Raw genomic sequence first — 17,889 nt, forward strand, 5'->3', positions numbered from 1 at the left:
GATTAGTAGTTGAGTAAGAGGTGAGTATCCTACCTGTCTGACCCCAAGCAGCACATCACACAACCAGTACAATTTTGATGGTGATTTTTTTTCACAGTGATTGAATTCTAACAAAGGAAAGGAGCGAACTATTTCATTTCATTTATTTATTTATTTCACACTTGGTACAACAGATCAAACAAACCAACCACACTTTCTATCAATAAAGCACTACAACCATGTGTGAAAAGGAGCAGGAAGAAGAAAATATTCTTATTAAACCCTGCCCCCTATCTACAATCCAACTTATATTACAAGTGGGCACCAAAAATCAGGGAACAAACTAATATTAACATTTCTCTCCGGTCCTAACCCAAACCAAACAACAAATTTACAATCAGAATATACCACTCCACATAGTAACAAGGAGAAAAATAAAATTAAATAAATAAAACAAAAAATTATAAAGGATCCTTTTTCAATGAACTACAGCTTCGGGGTGGACCCCAAAACAACAAACAAAAGGGACCGTATCTAAAGGATGTACAAAACTTATTTATGAAAAGAATAAAACCAAATGACAAAGTCTTATCTCCCTAACTAACAAAAACATGAGAAAAGGGTGATCAAATAGAGTGAACCATAGACTATATAAAAGATAGGACCATTGCAACTTTACTGCAGCACTTCACCCTTTCACATAGTCCCAGCTCTTCTCTGTCATGTTTTATGGTGCTGCAAATGTCTTCAGTTGGTGAAAGGTCTGGGCTGCTGCTGTCTTGTTGTGCTTGCTATGCATCCCTGACTCGTTTCTTCTTTCTGCATCAAGTAAGGAATGTAGTGAAAGTTCCCAAGAGGTTAAAAACACCACTGAAAATATGCCATCAGACCTGAGTTGGGACACTTGGATTATGGAGCTTCTGGACCAAGAGAGTGGATGGGAGCATGTGTTTAACAAGTAAGAGTATAACGTCCCCCAAAATGTCCCTAACTAACAAAAACATGAGAAAAGGGTAATCAAATAAAAAGGCAGTCCACCCCTACATGCTCCTGTATAAAGAAACAGGTAACACAAAGCCTGCTGGTTGAGGTCCATGGCGGTGTCATCTTATATGTTGTCTCCAGGTCATTAGCCAATCTGTATGGTCCGTCCCATGGATGCACCAATCAAGGAAAGGCACCTGAGCACTCAGATTTACATATGAGACAACAGTACAACAACAGTCGTAACATTAACTAAAAATGTTTTTCACCATCTCGTTTTAACTTCTGGTTTAGCTTCAGCTAACTAAAACTAAATGGAGCTTGGAAATAATCACATCTTAGTAGAGTGAACCATAGACTGTATAAAAGATAGGACCATTGCAACTTTACTGCAGCACTTCACCCTTTCGCATAGTCCCAGCTCTTCTCTGTCATGTTTTATGGTGCTGCAAATGTCTTCAGTTGGTGAAAGGTCTGGACTGCTGGCTGGCCTGTTCAGCACCCAAAATCTTACAATGCTTAGCAAGAAGGCGAAATAAGCCTTGTGAAAATGAAAAAGCTGTGTGCAAGACTGATTCAGTTCTGACCAATACTGTAGGTCATTATCACAGGTGTCTGATGCAGTTATATCACATAATGAGTAAATCATATTGACAAATACAGGGGCGAAAGGCATAAACATCTACAGTTAATGTGTCAGAGTAATGGAGGTGTTTCCCCAATGGCTGCTCACACTCTGTGCTTAAAAAGCAGCACAGAGTATGTGCAAAACTGCACCCTTTCTCCAATACAAACAACCAAGTCCAGAGTGTGAGAGCTCCAAACAGGAAGACATATATTTTGAATTAGTGGTGAAAAGTGAGGGAGAAAGTGGAAAAGTGATGCTGTGTTTCCTATTTTTGCAGGATGGGGGTTGACAACAGGGCTGAGTCCCTCCGTCACGCTGTGAACACACCAGTGGAATTTAGACACCGGCAGTGCTGATGATGAGAAATATGAGAGAGGAAGACACAATACGCTGTTGTTCCACACATCACGATCCAAAGGACACACGCACTCAGACACAGACACACGCACCGTACGTGTGCCGAGTGGCAATCGCAACCTCGGCCGTCCACATATGCTCATTTAGACACATACAGTTTTGGCACCGAGGCCCAGAGAATCAAACAGAAACTCATCCATTCATATATACACACACTTACAAAGGCTATTGTCAGAGCTCATCTCATGTAGAAATATTTGTAATTCTGTTGCCAAAAGTGGAAGTGGATGTGAGCTGGCTGTTTGAAAAGCCGCAGTGCTCTCGTAAAGTTCCGCACGTAATGACGCCTTAGAGTCAAAGGTCAGCGGGCGGCCTCAGGGTCAAATGAGTCAGACAGGTCCACACAGCGAGTGTCGCTGGACCGTCTTTCCACTGTGTCACCTCATCTCACGCTCGTCTTTCCTGAATGTCACAAAACCGATTTTAAAGTCTGGAAAAAAACGTCTAAATAGGCTCAACGATGCGTGCTCACGGACACTTAATACAACTATACTTAGTTACAGGTTTCATGCTGCAACATCTACTGGGTTTTTATTTTTCTAGCCATGTTTGCAAAAGCATCATAATGATTAGTCTTTATTCCTTTAGTTCAGAAATATAAAACGTCCATCCAGACTTTACAGGAGACAAACAGAAAAGTGTTATTAACAGATTTTGTCCAATTAACTGCACTGATTGGTCAGATATTTGCCTTGTTATGCTCAGAATAACCTATTGACTGAACTTATTCACTGAAGTTATTTATTTCCATGGAGATATTGAAAAACATGGTATTGATTTGAACAGCAGCATAATCATGTAATGAAACACTGTCGCAGGCTTCCTCGTTTTAAGCACCTCGCATGAAAACACAGCCCTGTTTGTGCGCTGTTGATGTGGAATGTACAGTACGTGTGCAATCAAGGAAACTATTGATTGAGACCATTATCCTCTGATTAGGTGGCCAACCACGCTCTCCCCCTGGGGTGGGGGAGTCAAAGACTGGAGACAATAAAGGAACATTTCTCCCACGATCCCCGTGACTTCTTATTTTTCTTTTATGAGATTGTGTTGTTGTAGCATATACTCTATATGTGTGACACCCTTCTTTACCCTCACACCTGTGGCAGATATTTCTTGTTTGAAAAATCCCTCAGCAAAAACACTAATGTACCCCATTGCCCAACTCTGTACCCCAACTCCCTCCCACCACTAAAGCCCCCCCCCCTTTTTTTTTCTCTGCCAAACCAGGAAGCATGCACAGGAAACAGCTGTCCCTCATGTCCGCCTGCTTGCTTGTGGCCAGGTGCATCCTGGGAACGGAGCGATGTGTGACCGTCGACATGTGGCTGACACTGTACAAGGTGCCGTTACTGTAATCAGAATCACCATGAACTTTATACAGATAGGAGAGAAAAACGAGACTCCTCACTAATCTAATTTCTAAGGTTATGTTGTGCTTTTGAACGAGCAACAGTTTCACAGAGCATCACTGCAACCGATTTAGGATGAGTTTTGATCAGATTTTTTGATCTGTATTAGATTAGACGCACGAGGGAAACTAATCTCACGAATGACTGCGTTTCCAAAAAATTAAAGGGGAACTCCACTGATTTTACCGTCTGTTTAAAGGTGTATTTCAAGCCTCCAGGCGCTTCACATGGACAAGCGTGAAATCTGATAACTTGTCTGATAAAAGGTGTGACTTGAGTCAGTTATTTTACAAGTAGACCGAAAATGAAAAATCAAAGTCCTGAGCTTATCAAATCTCTGTAGACCACCCATCATTAAAATGGATCATACATGCTGAGGTTTAACTACCTCTGCAGTGATTTCTAAATCTATGTCGAATTCTGTCATTCATTATAAAATGAATTAAAATGAAATGAAAATAAAACTACTGCTATAATTGAATAATGGCTGTTTTTCCAAAACTCAGAGCCCTCTTGTGGGCTGTAAAGGTACTGCTGAATAAAATAAAATATTTTTAACTAGGCTTCAAATTGCCATAAAATAAATGTTTGCAATTAATTTAAAAAGCCATTATATTTAATTTAGTTATAATGTATCTGCCTGCTTATTTTGTCAAATAGTACAAGTCCATGCTGTTTTGTTTGGTCCTTGATTTTAGCCTGTTGCTCGGCAACATGATGACATCAGGATATATCATGCATAATTTAAGTTTTGTGGCTTTAAAAAATATATTATTTTACTGTCCTGAAATTAAAATGATACAATTTACAAGGTGCTATGGGAGCACAACAGGTCATTTTAACCTGTTTGTAGGTTGTTGCTAAGCAAAATAATGATGACATAATCAGTGATAAAGATAAGAACCTTTTGGGTCCTAAGAGGTACCCATGTGCCGAGTTTAGTTGCTGAATTTCCAATCCTGTACAAGGAGATAGCAGACAGAGGTTCTGTGTAGGATTTGGGAGTAAGAATTAAAATATACTGGTGGATCTCAGCAAAAAGGAAAGCTGGTAATAGAGAACAAACTTTCAGGAAGTAAATCACAAGAAATTATGAAATTATGAGATTACTCAGTAATTATGTGAAATGATGCACGCACTCCCGTTTTTTCCTCTTGACTCACAAAAAAAAATATCCTTTTCATTATTCTTCAGAAGAAAATTATCCTGTTTTTGATCTTTTTCATCTACAATGGTGTTATCTTCTAATGTTTGTTCATGTTTACAGAATTGAAATCCTTTCCTATTTTTCCTGTAGCTTGATCCCTCCAATACTTAAGGTTGAGTCCTGATGGAGATGATCAGGTGTACACCGTGCTGTGTGGGGGGAAGAGATCAGGTTCAAGGCTGGCAATGCAACCCCATCCTCCTCCTTTGTGCTGAATATCTAACTAAACTAAAACCCTCCTTGGTGTGTCCTGTGGCTGGATGGCCTGTCTCCAGGACAATCAGGAAAAATAAACACAGTCGACATCTGTCGCGGAGCAGGAGGAGAAGAGAGGCGTCTGTCCCGACCAGCGCTAAAAGCATTGTTTGTCACTTTCTCCATGAAATGCACTGCGAATATTGCCTCAAACAATTAGGTTCCAGTGATCCCTATCACCGGGTACACAATAGTGTTTACATGACGCGGAGGAAATGTGGCCATGGAGCCCACTTTGGGGAGTGTGTATGCGTTTTCTGATTTATGTGCATGTGCTCACTGTAAGTTCTCCAAGTTTATTTTAATCTGATAATGGGAAATACATGAACATTATCACAGATGATAGATAGATGTCTGTCAAATTAAAAGCAGTAATGACATAATGACAGAAAATAAGGAAAATAATATTTACTGTGCTGCTAGAAGTAGCTTCATAGTCACAAGGCCACACACACACACATGCGCGCGCACACACACACAAACACACACACTTCTAAAGGCATGTTACATCAGGCAAAGGCACAGTAAAATTCATCTCTGAGAAAAATCAATTCTGGAGAGACTCACCCGCAGGGCTAGGTGGTGAAGCACTCTACCAGGCAAGCTAGGATATGTGCTTCTCTAACTGCACTAATGAGTCACAATAGCTTTGAGCCTGTTTCTGTTTTCTGGCATATTATTCTCAAGATCCACGAAGGCCTAATAAAAAGGGGTTAAAAAAGTGATCTTGCTTGTTTGTTGGGTTGAAAAGAACAGACTGTACTGCAGTTTATTCCAAACATGTACATACATTCACTGGCCACTTTATGCGGTACACCTGTTTATCTCCATGTAAACACAAATGTCTAATCAGCCAACCACATGGCAGCAACTCAATGCATTTGGGCATGTAGATGACCTGATAAGGTTCAAACTGAACATCAGTTTGGGAAGAAAGGTGATTTAAGTGACTCTGAATGTGGCATGTTTGTCGCTCAGATCTGATCTGAGTATTTGAGAAACCTCTGATTTATTGGGATTTTCCCAAACATCCATCTCTAGAGTTTACAGAGACTGGCCACTCCTGTTAGCCAAGTACAGGAAACTGAACATGCTGAGGCTTCATGCGGTATCACCAAACGTGGACAAAAGAAGACTGGAAAAACATGGCCTGGTCATAATTTGGCACAAACACCTTGTAGCAACAGTTCAAGGTGTTAGTAGTGGTGTAATGGCGTGTAGGATATCTTCATGTGCCAACTCAGCTTTTTCTAAACACCACATGCCACACCCTTAATGACTAATGTTCTGAAGCCAAAGGGGGGTCCAACCCAGTACTAGCAAGGTATACCTAATAAAGTATACGTATACTGTATATGTGCTTTATACCAGTGTAGCAATGCACACCTGCTATCTGAAAACTCTTTTGTGTTCATCATGATGATGACAGTGGCCTCATTTCTCCTTAAAGGTCGGCTTTGTTTAAATGGCTTGTTGTGTTCAACTGCCAGTACCAATTTATAAAAACATTTCTTACAAATGACCAGCATAGAAAACGAAATAACTAAAAATAATAAATAAATAAGTGAATAAATAAATACATTAAATAAAATTTTAAAAATAATAACAGATGGATCTAGATTTTGGCAGTTTTGAATGCTGCTGATGGGGCCTATTTTCTACTAGACCCAAAGCTTTTCGTTTAAAACATTTTCATTTTCAACTCTTTGCCCAGATGAGATCAGTGTTTCTGCAGGTGCATTCACACACACACACACACACACACACACACACACACACACACACACACACACACACACACACAGACAGAGGTTCCCCTATTGATGCTCTTTTTATTGAGCGGGGTATTTTAAGGTAGCCAGGAGGAGGGTGTGACAGGCACCGCGCTGAGATTAAAACAATCATCTCTTGATTTCTTCCTCACTCAAGGGAAAAGCGGAAGCTGGCTGTTATCGTTTGTTTCTATTATTATTCCCCATTTACAGTTTGAGTGTTCACATGGGGCTTTAAATAAGACAGTCTGGTCCCGAGAAAACTGTGACTGTCTGAGAAGGGTTTTACCTGAAGAAGGGGAAATCCGAACTGTAAAATGATTCGTTACTCACTATGTGACACAGTGTTGTATCATATACAAATTTCTCTTACTTTTATGTAAAGTGCCTTTTATCCAGAGTTGAAGCGTGCTTTCACTGCAGTAAATAAATGAGTAAATTAATGTAAAGACATGGTAACACATGGGGATATAAAACTTTCATGTTTATCTATCCATTTCTAACCTTTTAACTTTTTAATTTAGAATTTTCTCATTTCTAAACCCGCCCCACGCCCTCCGGTCCCAACTTCTTTTACCCTTTTTTACCCGACTTTTAAAATTTCTAAACACGACAATCAAAAAGCGAAACTATGCGCATTATCATTTGTTTGTATCTTATTTTAAAATAATCTCTAAATGAAGCGGAAGCAAAGTGAGCATCTTTAATGAACCAAAACGTTATTAACAATACAACTGTGTGACAGGAACACATACTGTAAAGCACAGGAAAAAGCTAATCCCAAAGGATTTCTGTCTGTCCCCCGTGTAGCTTTTTATATGTTACACGCAAATTTATGCAGCATCTGCAGGCGCAACGGTGCCACCGCGTTATTCTAGCACACAGAGAGCGATCAACTGGAACCACAGCTGTGGAAGCAAAAAAGTGTGACGACCAGGACCAGCAGACGACACCGTCTGTACTCTGATTCTATAGGCCTATTGTTCGTTTGACATATTCACATGCAGCAGTTGCTTATAGCGATGACGACGATGATGTTTAAGGTGATTACGGTGAAAAGGAAAAAAAAAATACAACTAATAAAATGATGATGATGAAGGTGGTGACAGATTTGCTGAGCAATTGTTCAGCAAACACTTTTCCTTCCCAGGACCTTGAAGGTCAGGTAACTGTAAAGCCTTTATAATGTTTGTGTTTCAGTCTGTCTAAGAAGGAAATGACTGAGGCAATGTAAAAGAAGTGCTGACCCTGAGGTTGAAAGAGAGAGAGGGAGTTTGGGCAGAATTGGACGGGAATGGACAAGCGAAGAGGAGAAAGGGTGAGAGACAAATTGAGGAAGGAAGTTTGGGAGCTCTTGGAGAGGAAAATTGCCGTGATGATGACTATCTATCGGTCGGCGGCGGCACAGGTGTGCTCTGATGTCATAGTAAAAACAACACAGACCAAAAATCTCAGAGCATTTGTGTAGGTAACATCTATACCAGTGAAGATTAAGGTGATTAACGATGTTTTTCAGCACCCTGTCAATTATTTTGCCATGTACTCTGTTGTCGAGCCAAGATAATCGTGAAAGCCTTATTCAAACATATGACACATTCAAAGTATATACAACCAACTTTGAAGAGATGACCTTTCTAATGATCACTGCTTGACCTTTGATCGGAGTGAGACATTTATCTTTTTCAACTGAAATAAGTTGTTAATTTCAGATACCCGTTTGTTTAATTTCCTCATTCAGTCATTCAAATGTGGTCTAAATCCAGCAAACAGAACTTGTTTGTCTGCTCTAAACGCCCATCATTTGAGGGCTTTTGTGCTAATCAGAATGTGACAACGAGCTTTAAGGGCTGATATTTTAAACAAAGATATCCCAAGTGGCCATGCTGTGCATGCATGCGATGTATGTGTGCGTTAAAACACACAGGCATATTTGTGAAAGCACGTGCATGAATGAGCAGCAGCCACATTGTCTCTTTAATATATTGTTATATAAGTGCAGCTGCAAATATTTTCTTGGAAATGATCCAGATCCCTTCAAAGTTTGGGACTGACCAGTCCAGTGCCGTGTGTATGTGTGCGTACATGCATGTAGGCGTGAACCTGCTGATTCGTGTGTGTGTGCGTGTGTGCTGGTATTGGTGGTGGAGGAAGAGGGGTGGTGAAGGTTCCTTATCTACAGGCCACAGGCAGCTTTTGAGGCTCTTATCAGCAGCCACCATATTGTACTAGCACATCCTCTTGTCCAGCAGGGAGCGGAAAACTCTCCTTGCAACACGGTTCCCTCTCGCTCTCTCTCTCTCACTCTCTCCCCTCCTCTCCCCCCCCCTCTCTCACTCTCTCTCCCACCTCACATTTGCCAGTACCAGAACTCTGGCAACCAGCGACAGCATTGTGTCTTCTTGGCGAAGAGATTGAGCGAGGGAAAGGACAGGCAGGACGGTGAAAGATAGAGAAAGACAGACAGACAGAGGGAGAGAGACGAGATTGACATATGGACAGGGGGTGATGGCGGAGACCCGCACCTTCCATCTCCACGTTTTGAGTGTGTCTTCGTTCAAAGGAGCAACTTCCAATCAAAAAAAACATACATCTACGTTTCCCAGTCGCTTGGCCTCGCTCTGACTTCTTCTCTTTGTAAATGTTTTTTTCTTTGAATATTTATAATTATTTATAAATGTTTAAGAATATGAGCAGTGGTATCAGACAGCGTGGCTCCAATTCTGACCTCATAAGTTGACAGACAGACGCTGACAGGCTGCAGTGGAGTGTGAGCGACTTAAAGGAGGAGGGAGAGGACGCTAAACACTGAGCAGATACATGTGCATTCTCCGATCACTCGAACTCTGAGGGATTTTGTACGCCATACTCACGAGCCACAGTGGATGTCATAATGTATATGTAAGTATTAAAGGTTACCTATTGTCTTACTTGTTGTTCAAATTGTACGCAAATAGTTTGCAGGAAGTAATGCTTATTTAAATACTAGTAATAATAGCACAATACACATACATGATGTCCAATACATCATGTATCTATTCATTAAAAAATATTAATAATGTATTATATTTCTATTATTGACAATATATTCTAGTTAACTGTTTGAAAACATAGGATTTCTGATTTCTGTCCTAATTTAAATTATAACATTTTACCCCCAGTTATCTATTTATTTATGTAAAAATATAATACACTCTGTTTGGCTACTCGAGCAATATAGGAAAATAACAAGTGGCCTTACCAGAAAGAAAGATATTGAACAAAAATTTAAAAAAAACTTTAAGAGTTAATAACATTTTTGTCACAATTGTAAATTGAACCAAAAAAAACGAGGGGACTTCTGAAAGCATTGCTTTGTGTCTTTCACTACAAAAACGAATCCTCTTTAAAATGTGTGCTTCAAAAGTAAACATGCTGGGCCTTACATTTAAAAATCAATACAATGGTTGACAAACTGCTGGGGATATGCTGCAAAAAATATATATTTATAAAGAATTAGCTGCAAATGTCATTCCTACACATCACTGCGAAAGACGGAACTGTCCAAAATAAAGTCATGACCACCAGAAAAGAAAACAGGAACAATTGCGATTGCAAAACCTGAAAAATCATGAGCTGTAAGCTTTGCAAGACAGACTAACGAGCAGCAATTTGTAAAGTACAAGAATGAATTTACTCCATATGTCAACATTTTAAAATTGCATCAAACTTCTAAATTTACAATTGAAATAAATTTCTGATGAACTGAATCCAGATTTTAAGCCATGCATCAGCTTATCAGAAACTGTTGCACTGCACGTGTGCAAACTGACCTTTAAGCACATTTTCATATCTTATAGTCTTTGCTAAACATACATCAAATATATATCCTGAGTCCATTTTTCCCTTTGTTTTGTTCAACAGACTCTTTGATATCAATCCAATCGTCAGCGTTCTGGGACTTTTGGGGTCCGTAAAAGGATTTTGACTCATATCCTCAAAATACATGTGGACAGACAGATAGACGGATAGACTTATTAAGAGAAGCCACTAGAGACTCGTTCAAAACCAAAAAAGAATTTGCTACTCGGGATGTACAGTAAAAAAAAAAAAAACAACACAAAAAAACCAGACTTCCCCATCACATCAAACTGCAAGAGCCACCTCCTTTATATGCTGGAGCCAGAGACTTAATCACAGCATTAGCCCCTTATTTAAGTTAGCAAATTCTATCCAACTACGTTTAATTTAAATTGAACATGGAAATTAATTAATTTGCTTTACTGGAACATTGTGCAATATTGTGTTACATTATATTACAGTTGTGCAACAGCCATCATGAGTAATAAGGCTGTATGAAAACCTCCTAAGCGTGTAACAGCAGGTGTCACTGTGAAGATTCATGAAATAATTAATAATATTGTAAAATCTAAATAAAACTGAACTGATGTTAAAAGACTTGTATGCTGAGAAATAAGGACAATTCATGCATGTATGTAGAAATGCTAAAATATTGAAAAATCTGTAGAAAAGTAGAACAAAGGAAAAGTAAATAAAGGGTTAAAAGACTCCAGGCCAGGAGAAATTTTTAAGGCCCTGTAGGACTAGCTGCGTGTGCCGGAATATAAATACATTAGTGACTCTCGTGTAAAACACCACAGGGACGAGACACAGACTTGCAGCACGCACGCTGGGCAGCTGAGAAGAGCGACACCTTGACAGTGACGGAGTTTCCTTCAGAGACTTCACCACCATGATGGAGAAGCTGAACTCCACTGGCCCGCCTGCCTCACCCCACGACATACCTCGCCCCTCCTCCTCTTCTTCATCCTCTGCCTCCTCACCATCGTGTGCATCCATGGAGCATAGCAGCCCTCTCTACAGCCAGCAGTCAGCATCCTTGGATGCTATCGGCAGCCCACAACCCACTAACAAGACAGGGCACAAGGGACACACGGATGTCCCTACTCCTGGCTCGACACAAGCCCTCATCACCCCAAACACAGTGTTAACCAATCACCAAGCAGATACAACTGCTGCACCTGAGCCCATTGCCATGGAAACGGAGGAAGAAGAGGACGAGGAAAAACTAGGGGGGCCAAAGAGCACCACTGCTCCTGCTGCTTCAGCCAACGGGTCCCCAACTCTTTCCTCGCCACCTCCACTCCTCCCGGCACCAGCAAAGACTTCCCCGTTCCCTCTTCCCCCTCCAACCTCCACAGCTGCCTTCCCTTCATCCTCATCATCCTCTCCTCTTCCTCCTCACATTCCAGTTATCAGCCTTGGCCACAGCAAGCCCCCACTGCCACTCCCAAATACCCCTTTGACTGCCCTCCACCCAATTCCCAATCTCCTACATGGGCCACATGGAGACATTCGCCGCGGCCATTTGAACTGTTTACCTGTGGTCAGCCCCGGAGCTTCTGGATCTACTGGAGGTCCCGTAGGTCCCACAGCTGCTTCTTCAGGGCCCCTGTTGCCTCATCAGTACCTGCCTGGTCACCCCTTCTTTACTAGGTGAGATTATACAAATTTGAATTCATTCATACACAGTGTGAGTCACTTAGACTGCTCTTGTTTCAAGAAGTTATGAGTGCTGCTACACCATGAATAAAGTGAGTCTGGATCTTTATGCAGATCAGTATACGATATTTTTGGGGGAACATCTGGATCATGTCTCCCAATTTTCCTTTTTCAATTTGACACTAATTTCTGAAGATAGACTGCAATTATGCAATCAAAGAAACCTTTCAATTCAAAAATTCCTGTATCTACTCCAAACGTTAAGCAGGATTGTGTTGGTTGTTTGTTGTTGTTGGATTTTTTTTTTAAAGAAAAGAATCCTTTAAATTACTTTTGGAGTAATCCAAACATTCAACAGAAAAAGACAATGAAACCAAAGACAAACTCATTAGACAAGGCCCTACTTTTGACTTCAAATTAATATATTTGAAGGCTAAAGCAAGTAAAGCTAAAGTATCCACAACAAAAAAAAGATTGATGCAAGGTAAAAAAAAAAAAAAAAAAGAAGAAGAAAAATGCATATTTGTAATGCTACCTTTTATCTGCTCGATTAAAAACTGCAACATTTGCTGACAGTGTGGTTAAAATGATCAGTGCAGTGCATGAATATGTTTATTGAATGAATTTGTTTCATTGGAAGCAAATAATTCTAGAGGTAAAATGAAAAAGTTATAAATTATGTAAAATAACCATCGCATAAATTGGAACATTATGTAAAATAAAGTATCGCACACTCATTGACTTCCTTTCGAAAAAGCCTGCAAACAGATGCGGACAACTAAACTATAAAACTCACTACAGTACAGCTTCCTGACACGCTGCTATCGAGGATGATGCCACTTTTCTCGCTGCAATGCCAAGTTTCAGATAAAACCTCAACTGCTCGGATTTCTCGACTTCCCATCATGATTAATAGCCGCTGTGCTGCGCTGTTATGTGAAAATGACAGCAGGATGTGTGCTGTTTTGAAGGGACCTCACATTTCTCACGCTAAATTTACCCAGCAGACCTTTTGGTTACCGAACACAAATTGAATCAGTGAATGTTTTTTTTCTTTGTGTGTGTGTGTGCGTGTTTGTGTGTGTGCATTTAGCAGCCAAGTAAAAAACCTTTACTTGAATATACCACTTTTCTAAACTATACATCCAGTTTTAATTACAGCTAATTTTAATCCTTAAACTGACAAAAGGAAGCAAACCAGAACTCTTAAAGCTCTTTTTGGGCCCGAGCAACTGGCAGCTCTTCTTTTACTCCTGTGAAGAAAGGCATTAATTTGCAGTCTTTATCAAAGCCCTCCTACTGTTCCTCTATTCTCTACTCCAAACGGCATTTTCTACACAGTTTTCTCACAGAAGAGTAGAAAAAGTGGGACTTTTTTTGCACAGTGGATATATCTGTGGCTTCCCCATCTGTCATGGAGGTCTGGGAATAAGCTTCTCTCCCCTTTCCTCTCTGGTTTGTTTGTAGCAGGAAGCATTGATCTATTTCATCCCCCCTGAAGTAGAATCAGCTAGTAACCAAGCTTAATGAGATTGGGTTAAAACTCTGCATGCACACTCAATCAACGCCACCACTCACATTCACACCTCCATTAATGACTTCCACCATGTTCCTGCTTTCTTTTGCCACTCTTTATGATTTCTCCCTATTCAGTTGCTATAGGAAGGAGGACGAAATGCCAAAACAACCTTATATGTGTCTTGTTTTTATTTATATGTAGCTTATTTTTACTTGTTTGACTGTAAATACGATCCCACAAATGATTCACATAGTGTTTGCCTTTCTAGTTCGTACCTGGGTTCTTCAGGAGGAAGCTATGGTGTCATCAGCAACAACCGCATCAAGAGGAGACCCTCCTCGCACTTTGAGATGGAGATGAATGAATGTGAGTTTCTGTGTGTACATGCGACACTATTATGGAGATAATTATTGTTTGAATGTTTTGAACTGTAATTTGGGGAAATTGATGTCCACATTTTGGAGATGAAGGCATATATTTAAACTATTTAAAGAGTATGTGGCAATGTTATGTACTTTTTTCACTGCCATCACATCCTGTGAGAAAAACATACTTCCACAATTTGCTAGTCCATCTCTCAGTGCTTTTCTATATCCTGCCATGGGTATAGGAATATACCCCTGGCACCACATGCCACTTTTTTTGGAACTGAAAACCAGCTCATGGCCCAAAACCTCCTGCAGAGGAATCTAATCGTTAAAAATGGATCACAAATATTTAATATTCTTCCAAAGTCTAATTAATCCCCTCCCCCTTTTGTTAGCAAAGTTATTTTAAAAAAAAGTTGGTGATGATTTGAAGGATTTGTTAAAAAAAAAACAACTTTTGGACTAAATCTGTGTTTATGTGTGTTTAACAGGCCCTCCCCAAAAACTCGCCCGCCGCGTCTTCACCAACAGCCGTGAACGCTGGCGACAGCAGAACGTCAACGGGGCTTTCTCGGAGCTGAGGAAACTCATTCCCACGCACCCACCTGACAAGAAACTCAGCAAGAACGAAATCCTCCGCCTGGCCGTGAAGTACATCAACTTCCTGGTCACACTGCTCAATGACCAGGATCAAGACAAGAGCAGGGACTCGGCTGAGGATGATGTGGAGGATGAGAGCATGGCTCCTGGTTTGGCAGGCAAAAAACTGAACCCTCGTTTTCAGTGCGACACTCCGCCACCATCCCACTCTGCCCTGCCTGCGTCAGCCCGTCCCGCTTTGGCGTTAGCCCACAGAGACAGAGACTCAACTGACTCAATCAGTGCCCTGGTTAATTCCCCAGCAACGTCCAGTTGCTATGGAGACACAGACAGTGAAGAAAGCTTTGGTGCTAAGACCTCTGTGGTGACCCAAGGCATTCTGGGAAAGGTCAAGAGTCAGATAGGGATGGTGGCAGCATCGAATGATGAGCGGTGACACCAAAAGGCAGTAAACACTGGGAGTTTAAATGCCAGGCAGAGACGGAGATGTCAAAAGTGTTTGATCAATTGCAGAAAGGTGTGAATAAGTTTTAAAAAAAAAGAGGGATTTTTTAAAATGAATTTTGCAGGTTTGAGAGCTTCTTTGTCTTTTCTGGCAATGTTGATTGTGAAGCTGTCATTTAGTGAAACACCAAACTGTGCTTTGAGGAAGGCTGAGACATGAAACTTAACAGAACACTCAAACCAGCTTCATATCCAAATATGGTAACAATGATCCTTTAATAAACATTATACAACTAAAACAGTAGAAGAAGAAAGACACGAACAGGGCCCTGATTACACGTGCTTATAAAGGTAATCCGGGGAATTTAAAATCTTCTTAGCAAATGGATAAAAATGGAAGATCTGTCAGAAAAAAGCATGAAAATCAAATATTTTGTCAGTCTCTGAAGTTTACATGTAAATAATCAGCCTTGCCTCAGTGCAGTTATGGTAACTTAAGAGTGCCTGCAGAGAAATGCATTGCATGCAGTGGTGATTTGACTATGCCGTTTCTTAATGTCCTCGCTGCTCTAATTGTCTGAAAAGCAGGGCCGATGGTTCCGCCCTGACATTGTGACACACTTGTAAGAGACAGAAATAAAGTGTGTTTTAGTTTGCTGTTCCTTATTTGACATCCTCTTACTGCGCTCCAAAGACTGCTCTATGTCAGCACGATTTCTCAACACATTCAAATGTTTTGCCGCTCTCGGTTTAGCATACTTGTGTATGCTCAAACTGACCAGTAAGTAGCATAAAATGAACACAATGACCAAACTGCTAGATTATGAGATTAAAATGGTTTATGGTGATTGGAAGTTCGCTTCTTTTAACTTTATTTTGAAAAATCTGCACGTAAGTCATGTGTCCTTCTGTTTGTCCATAACAAAGCTGTCAGCGCGAGTAGCCAAAGCACAACTCCATGCTGTTTACGTGTGCTGTTCACCAGAATGACAGATGACTGACAATAGTGTTTCAGCATGGAAGCCATAAACAACACAAGTAAAAAAATAAAACTAGTGAGTGACGTGACACCGAGAACATGGATCTACAATTGCCCTGCCATTCCTGTAGCAAGTCCAGCAAACCGAAAAACAAATGTTTTCCACAAGGCAATGAGGTTTTCCCAAGAAGCAGACTTTAAAGCGTTTTTATACTGGTGGAGGATTTACAGATGAATGCCCAGTCTGACAATATAATACAACATTATAGGCACAATTTGTGATCACAAGCAAATTTGTGGTGAATTAAAATGAAGACAGTGTGTGCATGTATGTGCGTTAAATGTTGAAGAACAAGGGGAAAAAACTGTGAAGGCAACAATTTTTTCGTGTGTGGTTGCGTTTGCGGAAAGTCAGGGTGGATGTGGGATGCGGTTGAAGATGGGGTTCAGAATGGTGGAGGAAAGTGAAAAGTGTTCGGGAGGGAGGGGGCTTGCAGCTGTTGCCGTGGTGCGGGTGTCTGTCTATCAATTGGCCAGGAAACGCTTACAGTTAGTGCTGTCTCATTTACGGCCAACGAGTTTCCTGGAGGTTGGGTGGTGGCGGTGTGACTGTACCATGTTTGATGGGTGTTTGGATGTGTGGGGTAGCAACCGCTGCATAGAAGAAGGGAAGATAGGAGGAGGAAAAGAAAGAGAAAACAGCCACCAGGGTGCCCTGGGAAGCCCTGTACACTTGGTTTCAGGATCATACAACAGGAAGAACTGCTTTCACAACATTGCTGTGACTGCATCTGCCCACTCGGCTGTGCTAAGCTGGGCCTTCTCCTCCCTGCTTCACTCTGAAACCTCAGAGAGGATTACAGAGTGAAGCAGGGGTCATGCAAATTAAAGATAGTGTGTCACTTTGCAGTTGTACAAATTGAATTATTCAAAGATTTTTTGGATAACACACTAGATTTATTTGAGTTGTTTAACAACAACAACAATATATGATTTATGGGTTAGACATTAACCCGTTTTATCTTGTAAGCTTGTCCCGATAAAAAAGCAAACTGTTGAAATGTATTATTACTATTGTTACTACTGTTATTTATTCAAAAATATTTTTATGGCTGCACAGTACAGTTCAGGAAATAAACCCTCAAAATTGTAATTCAAACTGCTGGGATGTCAACCTTCTCGACTTCTGATACAGGAGGCCGCGCAGGGTGATGCTAGCCAGCCTGGGACTTAGAGATAATGCCAGTGCCTCCACCCTACCTCCTCCTCCCACCCTCAGTTGTGTCCCTCTTACGACCAGAAGCACACCCACTCACGTAAATAAATCCAATAAACGGAGTGAATTCTGCAAACTATAAACACAATTCCAAAAGATTTGGGGATGTGGCGTAAAATGTAAACAAAAAAAAATAGTGATTTGCAAATGTCATAAACACATATTCACAAGAGAACAGAAAACAGATAAAAAAAACTGAGATTTTACTATTTTGAGAAAAATATTATCTTATTTTAATCTCCACAACACATCCGAAAAAGCTGGGATGGGGCCACAAAAGGCTGGAAAATTAAGCATTCCTAAAAAGACACTGCTGGAGGAACACTGAAAATAGGACAGTTACATGAATGTGTATAAAAACACCATCTGTTTCTCAGAGTTTCTCAGAAGCAAAGATGGGCTCATGTTTACTAATCAGCAAAAAACTGCATCTACAAACAACATGTTCAGAAAAATGTTCATCAACATAAATTTGACTTTGGATCATCTACGCTACATGGAATCAAACAAGTCTAAGAATCTGGAGAAATCTCTGTCAAGGCCAACAATT

At 40.5% G+C, this 17,889-nt stretch overlaps 1 protein-coding gene across 4 annotated transcripts; it reads left to right on the forward strand.

Moving 5' to 3' along the window:
- The first annotated feature begins 8,969 nt into the window (after nucleotides 1-8,969).
- lyl1 (LYL1 basic helix-loop-helix family member) lies at nucleotides 8,970-17,032 on the forward strand. 4 transcript variants are annotated; one of them, XM_014338128.2, is made up of 5 exons: nucleotides 8,970-9,288; nucleotides 9,388-9,552; nucleotides 10,555-12,147; nucleotides 13,941-14,038; nucleotides 14,532-17,032. In XM_014338128.2, exons 3-5 carry the CDS (start codon nucleotides 11,384-11,386, stop codon nucleotides 15,074-15,076), a joined length of 1,407 nt encoding a protein of 468 aa, XP_014193614.1. In that variant the 5' UTR covers nucleotides 8,970-9,288; nucleotides 9,388-9,552; nucleotides 10,555-11,383; the 3' UTR covers nucleotides 15,077-17,032. The 4 variants fall into 4 exon arrangements, with proteins under 4 accessions (XP_014193614.1, XP_042082375.1, XP_005936460.1 ...); XM_042226441.1 differs by having other exon boundaries at nucleotides 8,970-9,552; XM_005936398.2 differs by having other exon boundaries at nucleotides 8,970-9,552; nucleotides 11,292-12,147.
- The last annotated feature ends 857 nt before the right edge of the window (nucleotides 17,033-17,889 follow it).

This window comes from Haplochromis burtoni, unplaced genomic scaffold (assembly GCF_018398535.1).
Source record: "Haplochromis burtoni strain Fernald_Lab_line unplaced genomic scaffold, NCSU_Asbu1 Contig_212, whole genome shotgun sequence".
In the NCBI taxonomy this organism is placed as follows: domain Eukaryota; kingdom Metazoa; phylum Chordata; class Actinopteri; order Cichliformes; family Cichlidae; genus Haplochromis; species Haplochromis burtoni.

Coding starts and splice junctions, on each gene's coding strand:
- lyl1 (XM_042226441.1), top strand. CDS start 11,384: ATGATGGAGAAGCTGAACTCCACTGGCCCGCCTGCCTCACCCCACGAC. Junction 12,148..13,940: donor GGTCACCCCTTCTTTACTAG/GTGAGATTATAC, acceptor TTGCCTTTCTAG/TTCGTACCTGGGTTCTTCAG. Junction 14,039..14,531: donor TGAGATGGAGATGAATGAAT/GTGAGTTTCTGT, acceptor TGTGTTTAACAG/GCCCTCCCCAAAAACTCGCC.